Raw genomic sequence first — 18,170 nt, 5'->3', positions numbered from 1 at the left:
AACCGCTTCAATTTGCAGCCCAGAGGATCCACCAGGGGCCAAAGTACTAAGAGCCCAGCAGGTGGGAGACTTCAATTCTGTGTGGTACACCAAAAATGCTTTCAATATTTCATCATTAATGCTAAAGCTTGACAAATTTATATGCTTTAGTTTGAAATAAAATGCTGAGAAGTAGAAAGGAGTGACATCAGCTGTATGACAGATGAAAGAAAACGAGTTGCAGCGTCAACGCAGTCTAGGCTTTCTGACTGCCAGTTTGAGAAGGGGAGGGAGGAGAGGGTGGTTGCAGGAATGACTGAGCAAAGACTTTGAAATCTGCACTATAATTAGCCTGGCTAGTATATCAATGGCAGGTTGCCTGGACCTGCAGAAGTATGCAAATGGTTCTGTTAATGAAAGAGAAAAGACAGCTAGAAGCTGCAGATCCAAGTTACCTTTATCATCTTCTTGGTGTGAATTCTTAGAAGCATTTGACTGTGTCTGTTAAACTCAGTTACTTCATAATTAGCTCTGCAAAGTTGTTTTGTGGTTAACAGTGTCTCTCATCCTTGCTGGCTTTTCCATTTGGAGTTTGTATGTTCAACTTTACTAAGGTGGGTTTACTTCTGGTCATTAATTCTGACCAGGTTCTCTGTCCCTGTTAAAGTAAAGCATCCTCTTAGTATGATGGTGGAATGGGGGTGGTTTATTAAGAGTGACCTGCAGAATATGTTTTTAGCCACACATAGCATGTTGCGTAAAGGTCACAAATGTTCTCATCTGGCTAGAGCACATTCTTCCACTTGTTTCCTGTGTTTATTACATGTCTTGTGGCAAACTACAAATGGGACTATCTATGGTCGTCTTTCTATAACAGCTTTCTTCTTGCCAGTCTTTCTAAAGGGCAGATGTGTAGAGTGTGTGACAAATGGTTGTCCAGTGAATAGATTTTCCTGCCTGAGCTGCGGATTTCTACAGCTACTCCAGAGTTACGATCACCTTCTTGGCTTCAGCTTGTTAGCTTAGGTGGACGGTAATCTCCTGTTAGGTCTACAGTTGTGCCATTCATTGGCTTTTGTCAAAAAATAGATTAAAACATGCTTTGTGAGATGGTCAAAGTGTGGGATAGGGTTAGGGGTAAGTCTTTTATATCCTAACTCTGCTTTAAACGTCTCCACAACTGTCTCCCTGACCTGTCTGCTGTGTTCCTTGGTCTTCAAGATACCATTTGTTCAACAATGTTCTTTAACAAACCTCTATGGCCTTCAGGAACATATTTATACTGAGATTAAATTACACACAGCTGAACTCTATGTACTACTAATAAAAAAAAAAAAACTTTAAAGGCCATTGGCCAAACTAGATTTTATTTAAGGGTATTAGAGAAATGGGGAATGAATGCAAAAGCACATAATTGTTAACTGAGTTTTATTTGTAAATCATTTTTTCACAGGTTTGCACTAATTTGCGTGGGTCTATCACATAAAGTTCCAATAAAATACATACAATACAGAAGTATGTGTTTATAACATAAAACATTAAAAAGTACTAAAACAGTATGGCACATTAACTGAAGCTCTACAGATGATTCCAACATTGACTGAAACTGGCCTTGCATAAAGTGTGCAATGACTCATCAACGCGGCCTCACTTACCACATCAAAGTCCCAGTAATGGACGGACTGGGTCAATCAAATTCAGAAGATAGGGTCAACAAGCGAGTGTGCTTTCCTGTGGAGAGGAAAGCAACAGAAATGGGCAGCTACCAGTGTCTGAACAGGGAAACTCTAATTCCGGGGCACTGAAGCTCACAGATCTGCATGAACATCCCAGTGCAGAAGTGGACACCTAATGATGGGGTAGAGGGTAACTGCAGAGCATTAATAAATGGGTTTCAGTCATTTTTACATAAGCTGATCTAGTGGATGAAAAGTAGTACATAGTGATGCCTGAAAGATCTTCAAGTACAGAAGTGAAAAACTTCCTGCTGCCGGTATGTTACACAAATCTCTGTAGAATTTGATTTCTATGAACTGTACAGAATGACAGATTGAGTAGTAGTCAATTGATTTTAACAACTGCCCTAGTCAGTTGGTTCATATTTGACATTTCTTAGTAAAGATCTAGTTTTTCACTGAATGTTAAATGCTGTGCATTTATAACAAAAAGCAGTGCCCTGTTACTGCAAAGTAGGTGAAGACAGCTCCTATGAAAAGGCATTTTTTGGACTATAGTCTTCTATGTGGGTTCATACATTTTTCCTATAAAACGACACAGCGTTTGGTTCTTGAAGGACATATTTATACTCATCCTGCAAAGATAGAAACAGTTATTGTTTAAAAGTACTCATCCAGATGTTTACAGCCTTATGGACTGTTTATATTTTACCACAGATATGTCTTATCACAAGATTAGACTCTGCAGTTTTACTTAATGGTTATGCAGAACCGGACAGCGCTCCAGAGATATGAGGAATTATTATTGGTCTCCTGTTTGCTGCTGACTTTAACTCAGTTTGAGATGTGTGACTACTGTTTTCCTGTGGCACAGTCTGGAACGATGAATCCTTTCAAGGTGCCAACCATGTGCTGTCGGACCAGAGAAGCCAGAGTGCCGCAAGTACAGTTACACTCCCAAACTGAACCAGGGTAACCTAAAACCCAGCCAAAAACTCCAAGGTGGGACAGCTTGCCTGAAGAGATCTGATGGTAGTCCAGGGCAGAAACTGATGGGGTGTCACAGAAGAGCTGTCTAAACATACGGCCGAGGGATATTTGCCAGGCGCCTGGTTTATTTCTGTTTTAGTGTATGTGAGAGAAAAAGAGAGGATCACAGAAAATACTTTTTGTCTTTAGATTACTAAAAGTGAATTTCTTATCTTGGTTGAAACATTTTACTGTACTCCATATAAATCCAAATGTACTGTGAAGGCCTCAATGGTTTGGCAGCGAACATCAGTGAACAAACAGCATCACGAAGACCAAGGAACACAGCAGACGGGTAAGAGAGAAAATTGTGGACAACCAACAAGACCTGAGAATCTCACAGTGCACCATTTATTCCATCATCTTGAAATGGAAAGAGTATGGCACAACTGCAAACCAATCACGACATGAGTGTTTGCTTAAATGACAGGAGGAAATGCAAGGAGAGCCAAGAAGGCCATGGTAACTCTGGAGAGGCTGTGGAGATCCCCAGCTTTGCAGTGCACAAATCTAGCCTTTATGAAAGAGGTGTGAGGAGAAAGCTATAAAAGGGACCATTTGCAGTTTCACATTAACTATCTAAGGGAAAGTCAGATGATATAAAAATGTTCTAACTGCAAAAGGCAACATGTAACTGAATACACCATCCCCACCTTTGCTTTTTTCAGTAGGGACAGGTGAGTGGGTCAAAGTTGCTTTTGCTTTTACTTTGGAAAGGCACAGTATCCTGTGGAACGGATGAAGCAGATATGACACTGTGCACTCCACGCAAACAAGTTTATTTAATCCACATGAATCTGCATCTTGGATTAAAAAACAAACAAAAAAGTCTTCTTACCTAGATGTTACCACATGGTCCATGGATATATTTACCTTCATCTCAAATGCTGTTTATACGATGCACTCCCAGACTAACTCCATGTTACCAGCAGGTTGTTTATGAAACAACCCGTTCCAACACTTTAACAGCAGGTTTAACATCTGCCTGCATCTCGGGGACCCACCCCCGCCCACTGAAGCCACCGTCCCTTAGACTGTTCCATTTATTCACTGATTGTCATTCAGACGAGACAGGGTTCTGCTGTTAAAGGTTACGCCTGACCATTACTATGAAAAGCACAATTAGGAGCAATTATTCTTTGAGAATAAAAAAACACTGCACACAAGATACTGCCACATCCAGTAATATTAAGGTCTCCATTCAGAAATTTGAAGTGAAAGCATCCACACCCTAATGTTGCATAATCCAGGAGAGCTGTATAGATCCTCATGTGTACTTATCTAGAAATAGTTTTACAAGTTTCCTCATACGCAAAGTACTTCCAAATAACAAGTGACAGCATCGAAATCAGACATAAACTGTCTGCAAGACCGGACAGAAACTTTAGCAGCCTTTGGCATGCAGCTGCATATCACAACACAACTATGCATGCAAACAAAACAAACCAGCAACCCCTGATGAAATACAGAATCTCTGCAGACTACAAACTGCAGACTGTTCAAATTGGATATAAAAGGGGTCAGGCTTTTTTTTTTTTTAAGGGGGGTTGCGGTGGAAAGCTATCCATGCCGCACATAAATACCTCAAGGCAAAATTATCCATTTAGAGACCACAGGAAGCAGGGGTCTGGGGGAACATGCAAAGACTTGCTGAACCTAAAGTAAAGGGGGTTAAAATTCACTGGGGTATGTTAAAGCTGTGGACACTGTTCCGAGGTTGGACAGGTCTCCTGATCAGGTTTATACTCACACACACAAACACACCTATATAAATATCAACACCCATTCCCATGGTAGGGTCCTCAGAGATTAAAAGATCCAGGCAAGGGCTGCATGCTGTGTTATCAGGGTAATGAATTCCTGCCAAATCAGCCAAGTAAACTTTAACGTATGAAGTAGGACAGTTGTGAACAGGTTTCTGTAATCAAACAGCACTTAGAAACTAAAAGAAAAAATATCTCTGCAACTATCAGACCCTTACAGTCATTTGCCCAAAGACATAAGCAAACTAAACTGCTGCTTAGGGTGCCCATGTCAGCAGGGGCCCCCAAAGAGTGCTCGACTTCTCACACAGAACACAGATCTCTAAAAACCTCAAAACTTTTAGTTGCCGTCATGAAGAATGAGCTTTAAAACTTTATAAATAGTGATTTAAATTACGGCTCTGCTTGTGAACATAACCAAATAAATTAGTCCCTCCTTCCGGACTCCACTGATGGTATACTAAAATTCAGTAGTCTGAACAAGACTGCCAGACCAAAATAGTAAGTTGTAGTAAAAACCTTGTCTTTATGGATATACCTTTATTAAATTGAGTTGAGTTAAGTTTGTACTACTAAAATTTTATGTTTGATACATTTGTTTGATTTGGGAAATCTGTGTGTGAGTGTGTGTAGGCGGGAATTGACCTTTTGACCTTTAGATTTTCTTTCAGTATCTCCTAACACAACTGATTGACACCATTTTTATTTGATTTACGCAATGTCTGTGTGTGTGTTGTGGGGGGTGTCTTTTAATGGCATTTGTAAATTTTTATTTAGAGTTTTAAAATAATAGTGTCACAAATTAAGTACTAACATAGTACTAACATAGCAAAAAATTTGACACTTTAAAAACATGTTGGCACTGGGACGGTATAACTCTCAGTTGCAAATCCGACTTCAGTGGGTGTTCTTACTCAAAAAATCAAAATTCTGAGTACAAAGAGAATGCACCATAACATCTCTACCTTTTATTGCTCAGAGATGAACCCCATGACTGGTGAATGAGGTTCTTAAATGGAAGACGGGCCCAGAATCAAACTCCACTCAGGGCCCCATCTATTCTTGGCCCGGGTCTGAGTTCTGATGAAGTTAGAGGGAAAGCAGAGGAACAGTGGAAGCGCTTCCCGCATGGAGCAAAGTGCGTCATTAACAATGTTAGCTGACACAATGCTTGTTATAAAGCCACATTGACAGATCTACTGAAGGGACTTTTTTGGAAGAGTAACAGCAGCGTAATAGCTGTTTTTAAAGCGCTGCTGACATGAGGTGGAGACGGCGTCATACGCCCATCTACTCTGCTGAACGTGAGGAATGATTGCTCCAATTAAAACGAACTTTAAAGACATAAACAAAGTAAATGTCTCAGACTTTAAAAGTAGTTCACCTTGCTGAATCTTAATGCAGGGATTCAACAGTATGCCGTATTTCTTTATCTAAACTTAGTTGACTTCTTTTAACGGGGATATTATATTTTTTCTGAAAGTTGTTAAAAATGATGCGCCCTCGTGCAGGGTCTCCTGTGAGGAGCCGCGCGCTGGGAGGAGGAAGACGCGCGCGCCGTATGTGGAACGGGGTACTCACGCACTGCCTCCTGTTTAGGGTCCAGCTCGGAGCAGCTCTGTTGGAGTTGGGTAATTTTCCCCTGTAGCCCTCTGACCCGCTGGTTGGTGAACGCCAAGTCGTTTTCCAGCTCCTGGAATATGGAGCAGGCGTGCTTGGCCAGGTCCGACAGCTGCCGCAGGGTCCGGGACAAAGCCACGTTACTGATGGAGACCAGATCCTCGAAAAGCAGAACCTCCTCCTCGATTGGGTTTTGATACCTGCACAATAACTGGGGCTCCACAACTCTTTTGGCAAATGGCATGTTGTTGTGGAGTGGAGTGGGAAAGAAATCCAGAAAAAAGTCACCCAAGAGTTAGAAGAAAGGCGCTGTCTCCCTTCACTCCCTGATCCAGCCTTTCGGAACTCAGCTGCGGCTGATGCCCCCCATCCTTTCATTTGTCAGGGAGAGGACTGTTGTGCTCCTCGCTGATGCGCCGGGTCATCTGCTGCCCTAATGCTGGTGTGTTTTTCACTCCTCTAAACTAGAGGTGGTTTTTTAAAAAATGGCAGCGGCAAGACCTGGGACGGATCTTCGTGGCCGTGTGGATTAGGATTTCCTGGTTCCAACTTCAAAATCAGAATCAGAATTCTTTATTTGTCATTGCTCCACATGGGTGCAAAGAAATTTACAAAACAAAACAGTGCAGGCAAGAGGGGGCAAATTAAAGAAAATAAATATTAAAAAGTTTAAAAGTTATAAAGTTATAAAAAAGTTATAAAAAAAGGACTGTGAAGGTGGAAAAAAATATATATACAAGAATATTTACAGGTTGTTCCAGTATTGCACATGAGGTAGCATATTTTACTTAGTGTTGAAGAAATTGCACGGAATGTATTTACTGTTTATGTCATTATTGATAGTAACAGTTGTTAGAGCGTAAATGAGGTGTTCAGGGCAACAACAACTCTTGGAAAAAAGCTGTTTTTCAGTCTGTTTGTTTTTGTCCTTATTGCCCTGAAACGCCTCCCAGAGGGGAGCAGTTGAAAAAGATGGTGACCGGGGTGTGAGAAGTCCCTGATGATGCTGCGGGCTCTCCTGAGGCAGCGGGTGGAGTAAATCTCCTCCAGGGTGGGGAGAGGGCAGCCAGTCAGTCTCTGGGCGGTGTTGATGACCCGTTGGAGCTGCTTCCTCTCTGCTGCAGTGCAGCTGGAGAACCACAGCGAGATGCCGCAGCTCAGCACCGACTCCACAGAGCAGCGGTAGAAGGACAGCAGCAGCTCTGGTCGCAAGTTGCTCTTCCAGAGAATCCTTAGGAAATACAGTCTCTGCTGTGCCTTCTTCAGGATCGCCGTAGAGTTAGTAGTCCACAATAGATCCTCGCTGATGTGGGTGCCCAGGAACCTGAAGTCTGGTACCATCTCCACCCTGTCCCCGTTGATGGGCTGTGTGTCCTGTTTACACCTCCGAAAGTCAACGATGAGCTCCTTTGACTTAGAGGTGTTCACAGTCAGGTTATTGTCCATGCACCATGCTGACAGATGCTTCACCTCCGCCCTGTAAGCCGTCTCATTCCCTCCTGAGATGAGCCCCACCACCGTGGTGTCGTCCACGAACTTGATGATGGTGTTGCTCGGGTGGGTGGGGGTGCAGTCGTGGGTGTAGAGGGTGTAGAGCAGGGGGCTCAGCACACAGCCCTGTGGAGAGACCATGCTGGTCCTCAGTAGAGAGGACAGGTGGTGTTCTACTCTCACCTTCTGGGAGCGGTCTGTCAGAAAGTCCATAATCCAACTACAGGTGCTGTTGGGGAGACCCAGGTGTCCCAGTTTGCTCACCAGCCGGCTCGGGATGATGGTGTTGAACGCCGAGCTGAAGTCCAGGAAGAGCAGCCTTGCGTAACTCCCTCGCTGCTCCTCGTGGGTCAGCATGGTGTGCAGAGCGGTGGCGATGGCATCCTCCGTGGACCGGTTGGCCCTTTCGGCAAACTGGTGGGGGTCGAGTGTGGGGGGCAGGTGTGAAGTGATATGACCCCGTACCAGTTTCTCGAAGCACTTCATGACGATGGGCGTGAGTGCTACTGGCCGGTAGTCATTCAGGCTGGTGATGTTAGTCTGTTTAGGCAGAGGGACGATGGTGGAGGACTTCAGGCAAGGTGGGATGGAGCACTGGGAGAGGGACTGGTTAAAGATGGCGGTGAAGATTCTCCGCCAGCTGGTCAGCGCAGTCCCTCATCACCCTCCCAGTCACCCTGTTGGGTCCAGCAGCTTTGCACGGGTTCACCACCCTCAAGACTCTCCTCACCTCCTGTGTCTCCACAGTGAAGGTCTGGTTGTCGAGGGTTGTAGACAGCAGTGTGGGCCCCGCTGGTGGTTCAACCTCGAAGCGGGCGAAGAAGTGGTTAAGCTCCTCTGCCAGTGAAACGTCCCCAGAGATCACAGTGGTGTTGCTGGATCTGTAGTGGGTCAGGTACTGGAGTCCCTGCCACACCTGTCTGCTGTTATTGCTGCTGAAGTCGGCCTCGATCTTCTGCCTGTAGTCGACCTTGGCCTCTCTGATGCCTCTCTTCAGCGCAGCACGAGCACAGCTGTAATGCTCCCCGTCTCCAGACCTGAAGGCACTGTTTCTGTCCCTCAGCAGTGCCTTGACATCCTTGTTCATCCAAGGTTTCTGGTTAGGAAACACCCGGATGCACTTCTCCACTGTGACAGTGTTGACACAGTGGTGGATGTAGCCAAGCACTGCCGAGGTAAACATCTCCAGGTCCTGGTGGCTGAAAACGTCCCAGTCTGTGCTTTCAAAGCAGTCCTGCAGCTGCAGAGAGGCACCGTCGGGCCAAGTGGTCACAGTCTGGGTTGTGGGGAGTGAACGCTTCCTCAGCGGTGTGTAGGCCGGAATCAGGAGCAGGGACATGTGGTCGGAGGCTCCCAGGTGGGGCAGCTGGGTGGCCCTGTAATCATGCTTAATGTTCGAGTAGGCCTTGTCCAGAGTCCTGGTTCCCCTGGTGGCACATTTAATGTGCTGGTGGAATTTCGGGAGCACTACTTTCAGTTCAGTATGGTTAAAATCCCCTGCGACTACATCTTGAATAGAATAGAATAGAATAGAATAGAATAGAATAGAATAGAATAGAATAAAAATATTCCTTATTATCCCACAGTGGGCAAATTCAGGTGCATCAGCAGCAACATGAAAGACAAACAGAAGCATGCAGATACACACAAAGGTAGAAAATATTTAAAATATGTGAAAAACAAAATAAGAACAAGAGACTCTATGGTATTATGAGGGTTTCTTCAAAGAGTCGTTGTAGAAGCTGATGGCTGTGGGCAGGAAGGATCTCCCGTAGAGCTCCGTCTTACAGCAGATCTGAAGAAGCCTCTGACTGAAGACACTGTTGTTGTAGGACAGTCTCATGAAGAGGATGTTCAGGGTTCTCCATAATGTTCTTCATTTTAACAAACAACCTTTGTAAAATGATCTCCAGAAGTTCCAGAGGAGTCCCCAGAACTGAGCCAGCCTTTTTTATCAGCTTGTTGAGCTTTTTTAAGTCCCTGGCTCTGATGCTGCTTCCCTAGCAGATGATGGCAGAATAGATCACACTCCACAATAGACTTATCGTCCAAGCTTCTGCTGGCAACAACTTAATGCTCACCTTCTACAGATTATCCACATGGTCCTGTCTCTCAGTGTTTAACCCTTTCTCTCTCCTAGACATGGCGATTGACTGAGCTTTTACTGTGACTAACTCTATGTGCTCTCTTTCAGACTCTAACATTGAAAACTGGCTCAGAGTTTATCTGTTCTTTCTTTCTAAGTGAAACGACTAAAGGAGCTATATCCATTAACATTTACTTTTCCTCCCCATAGAAAGGACTCCTGGATCAGTGCTTCTTTGTTCTCTTTGTGTTTCTGCAGTTCTTTCTCTCAAACGCTCAGTTGGTCGTGGCAGATGGCCGCTCACTCTGAGCCTGGTTCTGCTGGAGGTTTCTTCCAGTTAAAAGGAAGTTTTTCCTCTCCACTGTCACTACATGCATGCTCAGTATGAGGGATTGCTGCAAAGTCAACGCCAGTGACTGTCCACTGTCTCTACATGCTCATCCAGGAGGAGGGAATTATGCAAGTCACTGACTGGATGCAATCTGCTGGGTTTCCTTAGATAGAAAAACTTTTTAACCAATTTGAATAAATAACTGAATCTGACTGCACTGTTCAATGGTTAGGATTAATTGGAATGTATGTACCTGTCTGAAGTGCCTTCAGACAACATGTGTTGTGAATTGGCGCTATATAAATAAACTGAATTGAATTGAACTATTTACAAGTAATTGAAATACCATGCAATTATCAGCAGGGAAGTAAACACTTATTGGGTTTGTTGGGAGCAGTGATTGTTATAAAGTCTAACAGCTGCTGGGAAGAAGGATCTATGATACTGCTCCTTTGTGCACCTTTGATGCAGCACTCTGTCAGCTCTTCAGTTCTGCAACAGTTTTTTATGGGGGAAGGGGGGAAGCTCTAACCAAAAAGAAGCCTAAAGTATAAATGTGTATTTAAGTGAGATGACAAAAATACCAGAAACGCCAGAATATTAAAAACTACCACAGTGCAGTGCAGTAAGGTAAAATAAAATAACTGTAAGGAATATCTCTGGATCTCAGGTCTATTAAATGTATTGTATCAGGTCTTGTTTTTTCAATGTCTAATATAGACAATTTTTGCAGTAATTTGTAAGGGTTTCTTAGTGCCAAAACCATTTTCAGTTTATAGCATTTTTTTTTAAATGAGAAAAAATAGTATCCACCCCTGGCAGAGACAGGCTAAAGGCATTAAAATAAAATGATCTTTATCACAGCATCACAATCCCTAACTGAAACATTTTCATAAATCCTTTAATTTGAGTGCATTTATTAATGGGGGAAAAATATTCTATGTAAAGACTTTCTTAAAGGGTTGCATGGTGGCACTGTTGGTAGCATTGTTGCCTTGTACCAAGAAGGTCTTGGGTTCAAATCCCAGCCAGGGGTCTTTCTGCATGGAGTTTGCATGTTCTCCTCATACATGTGTGTGTTCTCTCTGGGTACTCTGGCTTCCTTAGGTGTTGAATGGGTGTGTGTATCAGAATCATCTTTATTGCCAAGTTCGTACGTACAAACAAGGAATTTGACTCCGGTACACTTTGCTCTTTGGTTTTGTTTTTGCATTACAGAATATACATATTTACAATGTACAATATCCACATATATAAATAAAAAGGTGCATTTGCAACATCTGTATGCTGTTGTTTTGTACTCTATTGAATGTTCAACAGAGAAACAGCCTGGGGGAAGAAACTGTCTCTGTGGCGGCTGGTTTTAGTGAACAGTGCTCTGTAGCGGCGGCCTGAAGGTAAAACTCTGAATAGTTTATGTGCAGGGTGTGTGGGGTCTGCAGAGAATTTTAGCAGCTCTTTTCCTGACCCTAGACCTGTATAAGTCCTGGATGGAGGGAAGGTCAGCCCTGATTATTCTCTCTGCATTCCTGATTATTCATTGCAGTCTGGACCTGTCCTGTTTTGTGGATGAGCCAAACCACACTGAGATGGATGAAGACAGGACAGATTGAATGATGGCAGTGTAGAAGATGACCAGCAGCTCCTGTGGAAGGTTGAACTTCTTGAGTTGTCTCAGGAAGTACAGTCTCTGCTGGGCCTTCTGTCGAACAGTGTCTATGTGTGAAAACCATCTCAGGTCCTCAGAGATGATGGTTCCTAAGAACCTGAAGTGGTCCACGGCCGATACAGTGTTGTTGAGGATGGTGAGGGGGGTGTATGGGGGTGGTGTTCTCCGAAAGTCTACCACCATTGGTTGTTTATCTCTGTGTTGCCCTGCAATGGACTTGTGATGTGTCCAGGGTGTACCTTGCCTGCTGCTGGAGATAGGTACCAGCAACCCTGTATGGAAGAAGTGAGTATATTCTTTAAAATAAAATCACAGGTGTCACTATTGTTGGTATTCCTGCTTTGTACGTCCCAATAGGACAGCACTTAACGGTCCCCTATAACATTCCAGACAATTGGAGCATGTCCATTTCCTTTCCTGGGTCCTCTCTTATGTTCTGTTTTCTTCAGCTCATATTTTCTACAGAATTCAGGTCTGGGGACAAAGATGACCTTGAAGTAATTTTGAAACATTCAGTTTTAATGACGACACATTTTCAGTAACTGGTAGAGTTAAGATTTAAAACCTGATATTTCAAAGAGCTCATCATTTTATATAATCGAACAAGGTTTGCAGGACCTTTGGAATCAAAACAGGCCCACAGCATCACAGATTCTCCATCATTCTTAACAGTGTGCATGAGTCTCTGTCTTCATGGTATTTGTTGCAGTGAACACCAAGTCTGGAGGTTGGAAAAGCTGCCTTTACACTTGAAGGATGTGATTCTGAAGATGCACAAAAGTGCAAAGTAGTGCAAGAACATTTGCACAGCATCTGAACTGCCTAAAGGCACAGTACCCTATAAAGTATATTTATTTATTTAATCATATATATTTATATATTTTTAAACAGTGGAAACACCATATCTTTAAACAATGAAACTGAGTAATAAAGGACAAAATATAATTTTAAATAAGACAGCCCAAGTGCCACCAGTGGCACTTGTACCACAGTGTGAGAACCATGGGTTTAGAAGCCCTAATATGACAGGGCATTGATGCTTTACTTCTAACCTCGCCATATTTGAATGTTTATGAAAAAGAAACCATGGCATGCTCGAAGTAGTGTCATTACAATTTCATTTCCACTAAAGAGGCAGTGATGTTGCTACCTTCCTCTCCTCATCCAACCTGCAGCACATCATGTGTTTTAACAAAGATTTAAGTAAAAATTAGTTACCAATCCTAATACACAACAATTGTGCAGAGAAGAGTTTAAAAGCATAATTTATGTTGGGGGTGTTCAATTATTTAACAGAAATTCCTTTACCACCTCAGTACATCTTTGCATTGGGTAATAGATGATTGTTGCTTTCACCTCAGTGTGATGGCCTGACAGGGTGGACTGAGCCACATTCACTTTTGCTGAATGAGTGTTTATCTAAATCCCACCAGCTGACGGAGCCAGAATGGAAAGAGGTGCTGGTCTGAAAGCTCATCCCATGGCCTAGCTAATGTCCACACCAGAAGTGCAACCTTTGCAAAGCCCAATAAGGGACAAAGGAGGGACAAGAGACCCCTGGTATGTCGTCATCTTAGAGTAATGTAGCTGTAACAAAAGAGCAAACTTGGGCAAATTTAAGCTGGTTATCCATATTGTGAAAAGGATTGGCTTCATCATATGGCCAACAGGGCTCAAGTTACTGCAATATTTCCCACCTCCTTAGTCAAATTTGAGTTGCTTCAACACATTTTAATGACATTTCTGTCACTGTGGATTTGTGTTTGAGAACATTAAATCTCACTGTCTCCAGCTACATGCTTCATTAATTGTAATAACCATTGTAATAACCTAGCAGCAGACTAAGTGGGAGTCAGCTGTGGCAGCAATTATATTAAGCAGGCGTATACTTAGAATCAACACAACTGACACATAATAGTTTCCTCCTGCCATGCAGCTGTCATCTTGCAATGCAAAGCAAACACTTTTAAGTGGTATTTATAGTTGAGTGAGAAAAGCCCCCAGCTAAACTGTCTGATTTCATGAATATTTGCACCTTTCTCGTAATGTGTAGGAAACAAACATAAACCATGGGAGGAGACCCTAAAAGATAATGCAGCAGATAAATATTGGTTATATTACAGAGGATCTGTAAGTGCTGTGTTGTTGTCTGGCAGACTCAGCTCGTTCACTCCGTCTCCTTCAGTTTCTTATAAGGATGAGCTCTGCATTAGTCCTTCAGACAAACCCAAACACTTCAAGTGGCCACTCTTGGATTTGGGATCACTTTTACTTTGTTTTCTAATGAGGTGATTTAAGTTTTCTGAAGAGACTCAGTGGGTTATGCTTGTATTGGGATTTTAGTTAGATTTGCAGAATACTTCACATCCTTAAAATGTTTAATTTGCAGCATCTTCCATGAGAAACCTTGATGAAGACCACACACGATTTCCCATTTGGAGTCTCTGGCGTCTTGTTTATACAAGTGTTTTTGAGAACAATTCTGAATAATTAGGTAATGTAAAAGCATAACAAAACAGAACAAAAACATGAATTTATTTGTAAAACGTTCATAGTGCAATTTTGAATAACGCGCTTGCTAAAAAAAATCATCTTATATTAAAAGCCTCATAGGTCTCTTTGGTAATTTAGGTGCTTTATCTTGCAATCAATGCTTGCAATCTGTGCTGTGTGTACTGTAGAAACAACTTGTTCTAATTTCTTAGTTTTAAGGGAATATGTTCTAAATAATTGCAGTTGTTCAGTTTTACATAAAATTGATCTTTTGAAACAAAAAATGTATGAAATGTACAACATCTAAATGTGGAATGGGAGGCAAATCTTCCAGTTAACAGTTGTGGAACCAACTCCCCTTTTTCTCTGTGAAGGAGTCACCCTGTCTACTTTTAACACTAGGCTAAAAAGCTTCGAGTTTGATTAAAGCTCACACTTGAAGTAGCTTAGGTTGTCATGACCTACCAATAACGTTGAGAGGGGTTAGGCTACAGGAGGACATACTGATCCCCTTTATATGGTTACATACAGGTCCTTCTCAAAATATTAGCATATTGTGATAAAGTTCATTATTTTCCATAATGTCATGATAAAAATTTAACATTCATATATTTTAGATTCATTGCACACTAACTGAAATATTTCAGGTCTTTTCTTGTCTTAATACGGATGATTTTGGCATACAGCTCATGAAAACCCAAAATTCCTATCTCACAAAATTAGCATATCATTAAAAGGGTCTCTAAACGAGCTATGAACCTAATCATCTGAATCAACAAGTTAACTCTAAACACCTGCAAAAGATTCCTGAGGCCTTTAAAACTCCCAGCCTGGTTCATCACTCAAAACCCCAATCATGGGTAAGACTGCCGACCTGACTGCTGTCCAGAAGGCCACTATTGACACCCTCAAGCAAGAGGGTAAGACAAAGAAAGAAATTTCTGAACGAATAGGCTGTTCCCAGAGTGCTGTATCAAGGCACCTCAGTAGGAAGTCTGTGGGAAGGAAAAAGTGTGGCAGAAAATGCTGCACAACAAGAAGAGGTGACCAGACCCTGAGGAAGATTGTGGAGAAGGGCCGATTCCAGACCTTGGGGGACCTGCAGAAGCAGTGGACTGAGTCGGGAGTAGAAACATCCAGAGCCACCGTGCACAGGCGTGTGCAGGAAATGGGCTACAGGTGCCGCATTCCCCAGGTCAAGCACTTTTGAACCAGAACAGCGGCAGAAGCGCCTGACCTGGGCTACAGAGAAGCAGCACTGGACTGTTGCTCAGTGGTCCAAAGTACTTTTTTTGGATGAAAGCAAATTCTGCATGTCATTCGGAAATCAAGGTGCCAGAGTCTGGAGGAAGACTGGGGAGAAGGAAATGCCAAAATGCCAGAAGTCCAGTGTCAAGTACCCACAGTCAGTGATGGTCTGGGGTGCCGTGTCAGCTGCTGGTGTTGGTCCACGGTGTTTTATCAAGGGCAGGGTCAATGCAGCTAGCTATCAGGAGATTTTGGAGCACTTCATGCTTCCATCTGCTGAAAAGCTTTATGGAGATGAAGATTCATTTTTCAGCACGACCTGGCACCTGCTCACAGTGCCAAAACTGGTAAATGGTTTACTGACCATGGTATCACTGTGCTCAATTGGCCTGTCAACTCTCCTGACCTGAACCCCATAGAGAATCTGTGGGATATTGTGAAGAGAACGTTGAGAGACTCAAGACCCAACACTCTGGATGAGCTAAAGGCCGCTATCGAAGCATCCTGGGCCTCCATAAGACCTCAGCAGTGCCACAGGCTGATTGCCTCCATGCCACGCCGCATTGAAGCAGTCATTTCTGCAAAAGGATTCCTGACCAAGTATTGAGTGCATAACTGTACATGATTATTTGAAAGTTGATGTTTTTTGTATTAAAAACACTTTTCTTTTATTGGTCGGATGAAATATGCTAATTTTGTGAGATAGGAATTTTGGGTTTTCATGAGCTGTATGCCAAAATCATCCGTATTAAGACAATAAAGGACCTGAAATATTTCAGTTAGTGTGCAATGAATCTAAAATATATGAATGTTAAATTTTCATCATTACATTATAGAAAATAATGAACTTTATCACAATATGCTAATATTTTGAGAAGGACCTGTATCTGCTTTAATTTCAGCAGCATATGAAAATGTGAGGATTTAAGTTAATAAAATTCCAGCCTTGCCTTTTTTACACATCTGATGCTATAAAATACATAATTTAATCTGCAGATGAATCACCTTTATCCCAATAAATACAGTTTACAAAATAGAGGTGGATTAGAAGCAACACACCTACTTCATAAAGATGACAGGATATTTGATAATCAAAACCATTTTCGATTCTGCTGCAACCTTTTTTTTGAAGGCACAGGATTCTTTCTAGTTAAGAGCAAAAAACATGATTAATTACTGACCTTTTTAAGTTGCTCCTAAACATCAGTATCATAGTGTTAGCGCAGCTAGCATGTGGCACCGTTCAACATTTAATTTTCTCCTGTCTGTCGGCCTTATAGGGAAACTACCTCTGAACAATGGTTTTGTGTTAGCTTGGTCAGCTAAAGACGGTTGCATATATTTTTTTGCTGGCTGTACTCACCATGTTAGCAGAGTTTAAACTTCCAGCAGCAGCTCAGAGAAGGGAATGGCTCAGTGTCCCTGTTATTACAGCGCTGCTGCCACAAATGCAACAATTTGGGCAAATGAGAATGAATTATTTTTTGCAGGACATGCTGGACAACAGCTCTTAAGGACTGGAATTAGACACCACTGCTTTTTTTAGTGTCAACAGCACACAATCATTGCATTTAATCAGATTTTATTTTTTGCTGCCATCCTGGAACCTACAGTGGAAATATTGAAAAAAGTAACAATCCCAAGAGTATTTGTAAGTTTTGGGGTTAGCAAACATCATAATGTAGAATTTATCATCACAATAAATCAAAAGAAAAATGAAAGGGAATCCAGATAAGGATAAACAGTATAATAGTTGCCCATCCCTAACAGGAAGATTTACATGCGATCAAGAAGAGATTTAGGTCCCAAAACCAATAATTTTATTGGACAGTTTCAGGTTACCCCCAACATTTGGCATTTGGAGCAACAAGTTAGATTTGCACACTGATTCTGCAGTAGCTGCAATAAAAAAAAAAGGCGATTCAAGCAATAAAAATAGACAACTTTATTGACTGTTTTGATTTGCATCTTAAGCCCAGAGCTCATTGGTGCATGATTTCAGGTTATTCTTACAGTCCAGCACACAACATTCTGAGCACACATGCAGTAACAGATATGCCAACATGTATCAATAAAAACCGATAAAAGGAAGGTTTAAACAAAAGACACAAGACTCTGATACAAACCAACATGGAGAAGTTAACATTCTTCAGTGTGTCGTTCTGCATTTTCGTCTTACATACTTGATCATTTCCTACATCATTTCCCACTGTAACAAATGTGCATTTATTTATTTTTTAAGATGGAAAATGTAATCTACAGGTCCTTCTCAAAATATTAGCATATTGTGATAAAGTTCATTATTTTCCATAATGTCATGATGAAAATTTAACATTCATATATTTTAGATTCATTGCACACTAACTGAAATATTTCAGGTCTTTTATTGTCTTAATACGGATGATTTTGGCATACAGCTCATAAAAACCCAAAATTCCTATCTCACAAAATTAGCATATCATTAAAAGGGTCTCTAAACGAGCTATGAACCTAATCATCTGAATCAACGAGTTAACTCTAAACACCTGCAAAAGATTCCTGAGGCCTTTAAAACTCCCAGCCTGGTTCATCACTCAAAACCCCAATCATGGGTAAGACTGCCGACCTGACTGCTGTCCAGAAGGCCACTATTGACACCCTCAAGCAAGAGGGTAAGACACAGAAAGAAATTTCTGAACGAATAGGCTGTTCCCAGAGTGCTGTATCAAGGCACCTCAGTGGGAAGTCTGTGGGAAGGAAAAAGTGTGGCAGAAAACGCTGCACAATGAGAAGAGGTGACCGGACC

General features: G+C 42.1%; 1 protein-coding gene across 2 annotated transcripts in view; it reads right to left on the bottom strand.

Moving 5' to 3' along the window:
• The window catches only part of nhsa (Nance-Horan syndrome a (congenital cataracts and dental anomalies)), a 78,262-nt gene extending 71,759 nt beyond the window's left edge, over positions 1-6,503 (bottom strand). For both annotated transcript variants that reach the window (XM_047375278.1, XM_047375276.1), the window contains exon 1: positions 6,029-6,503. In XM_047375278.1, coding sequence (XP_047231234.1) covers positions 6,029-6,311 — 283 coding nt within the window. In that variant the 5' untranslated portion in view covers positions 6,312-6,503. The remainder of the gene's footprint in view (positions 1-6,028) is intronic.
• Positions 6,504-18,170: the final 11,667 nt, after the last annotated feature.

Source organism: Girardinichthys multiradiatus, chromosome 9 (assembly GCF_021462225.1).
Source record: "Girardinichthys multiradiatus isolate DD_20200921_A chromosome 9, DD_fGirMul_XY1, whole genome shotgun sequence".
Taxonomy (NCBI): domain Eukaryota; kingdom Metazoa; phylum Chordata; class Actinopteri; order Cyprinodontiformes; family Goodeidae; genus Girardinichthys; species Girardinichthys multiradiatus.
This window is presented reverse-complemented; position numbering and strand designations above follow the sequence as displayed.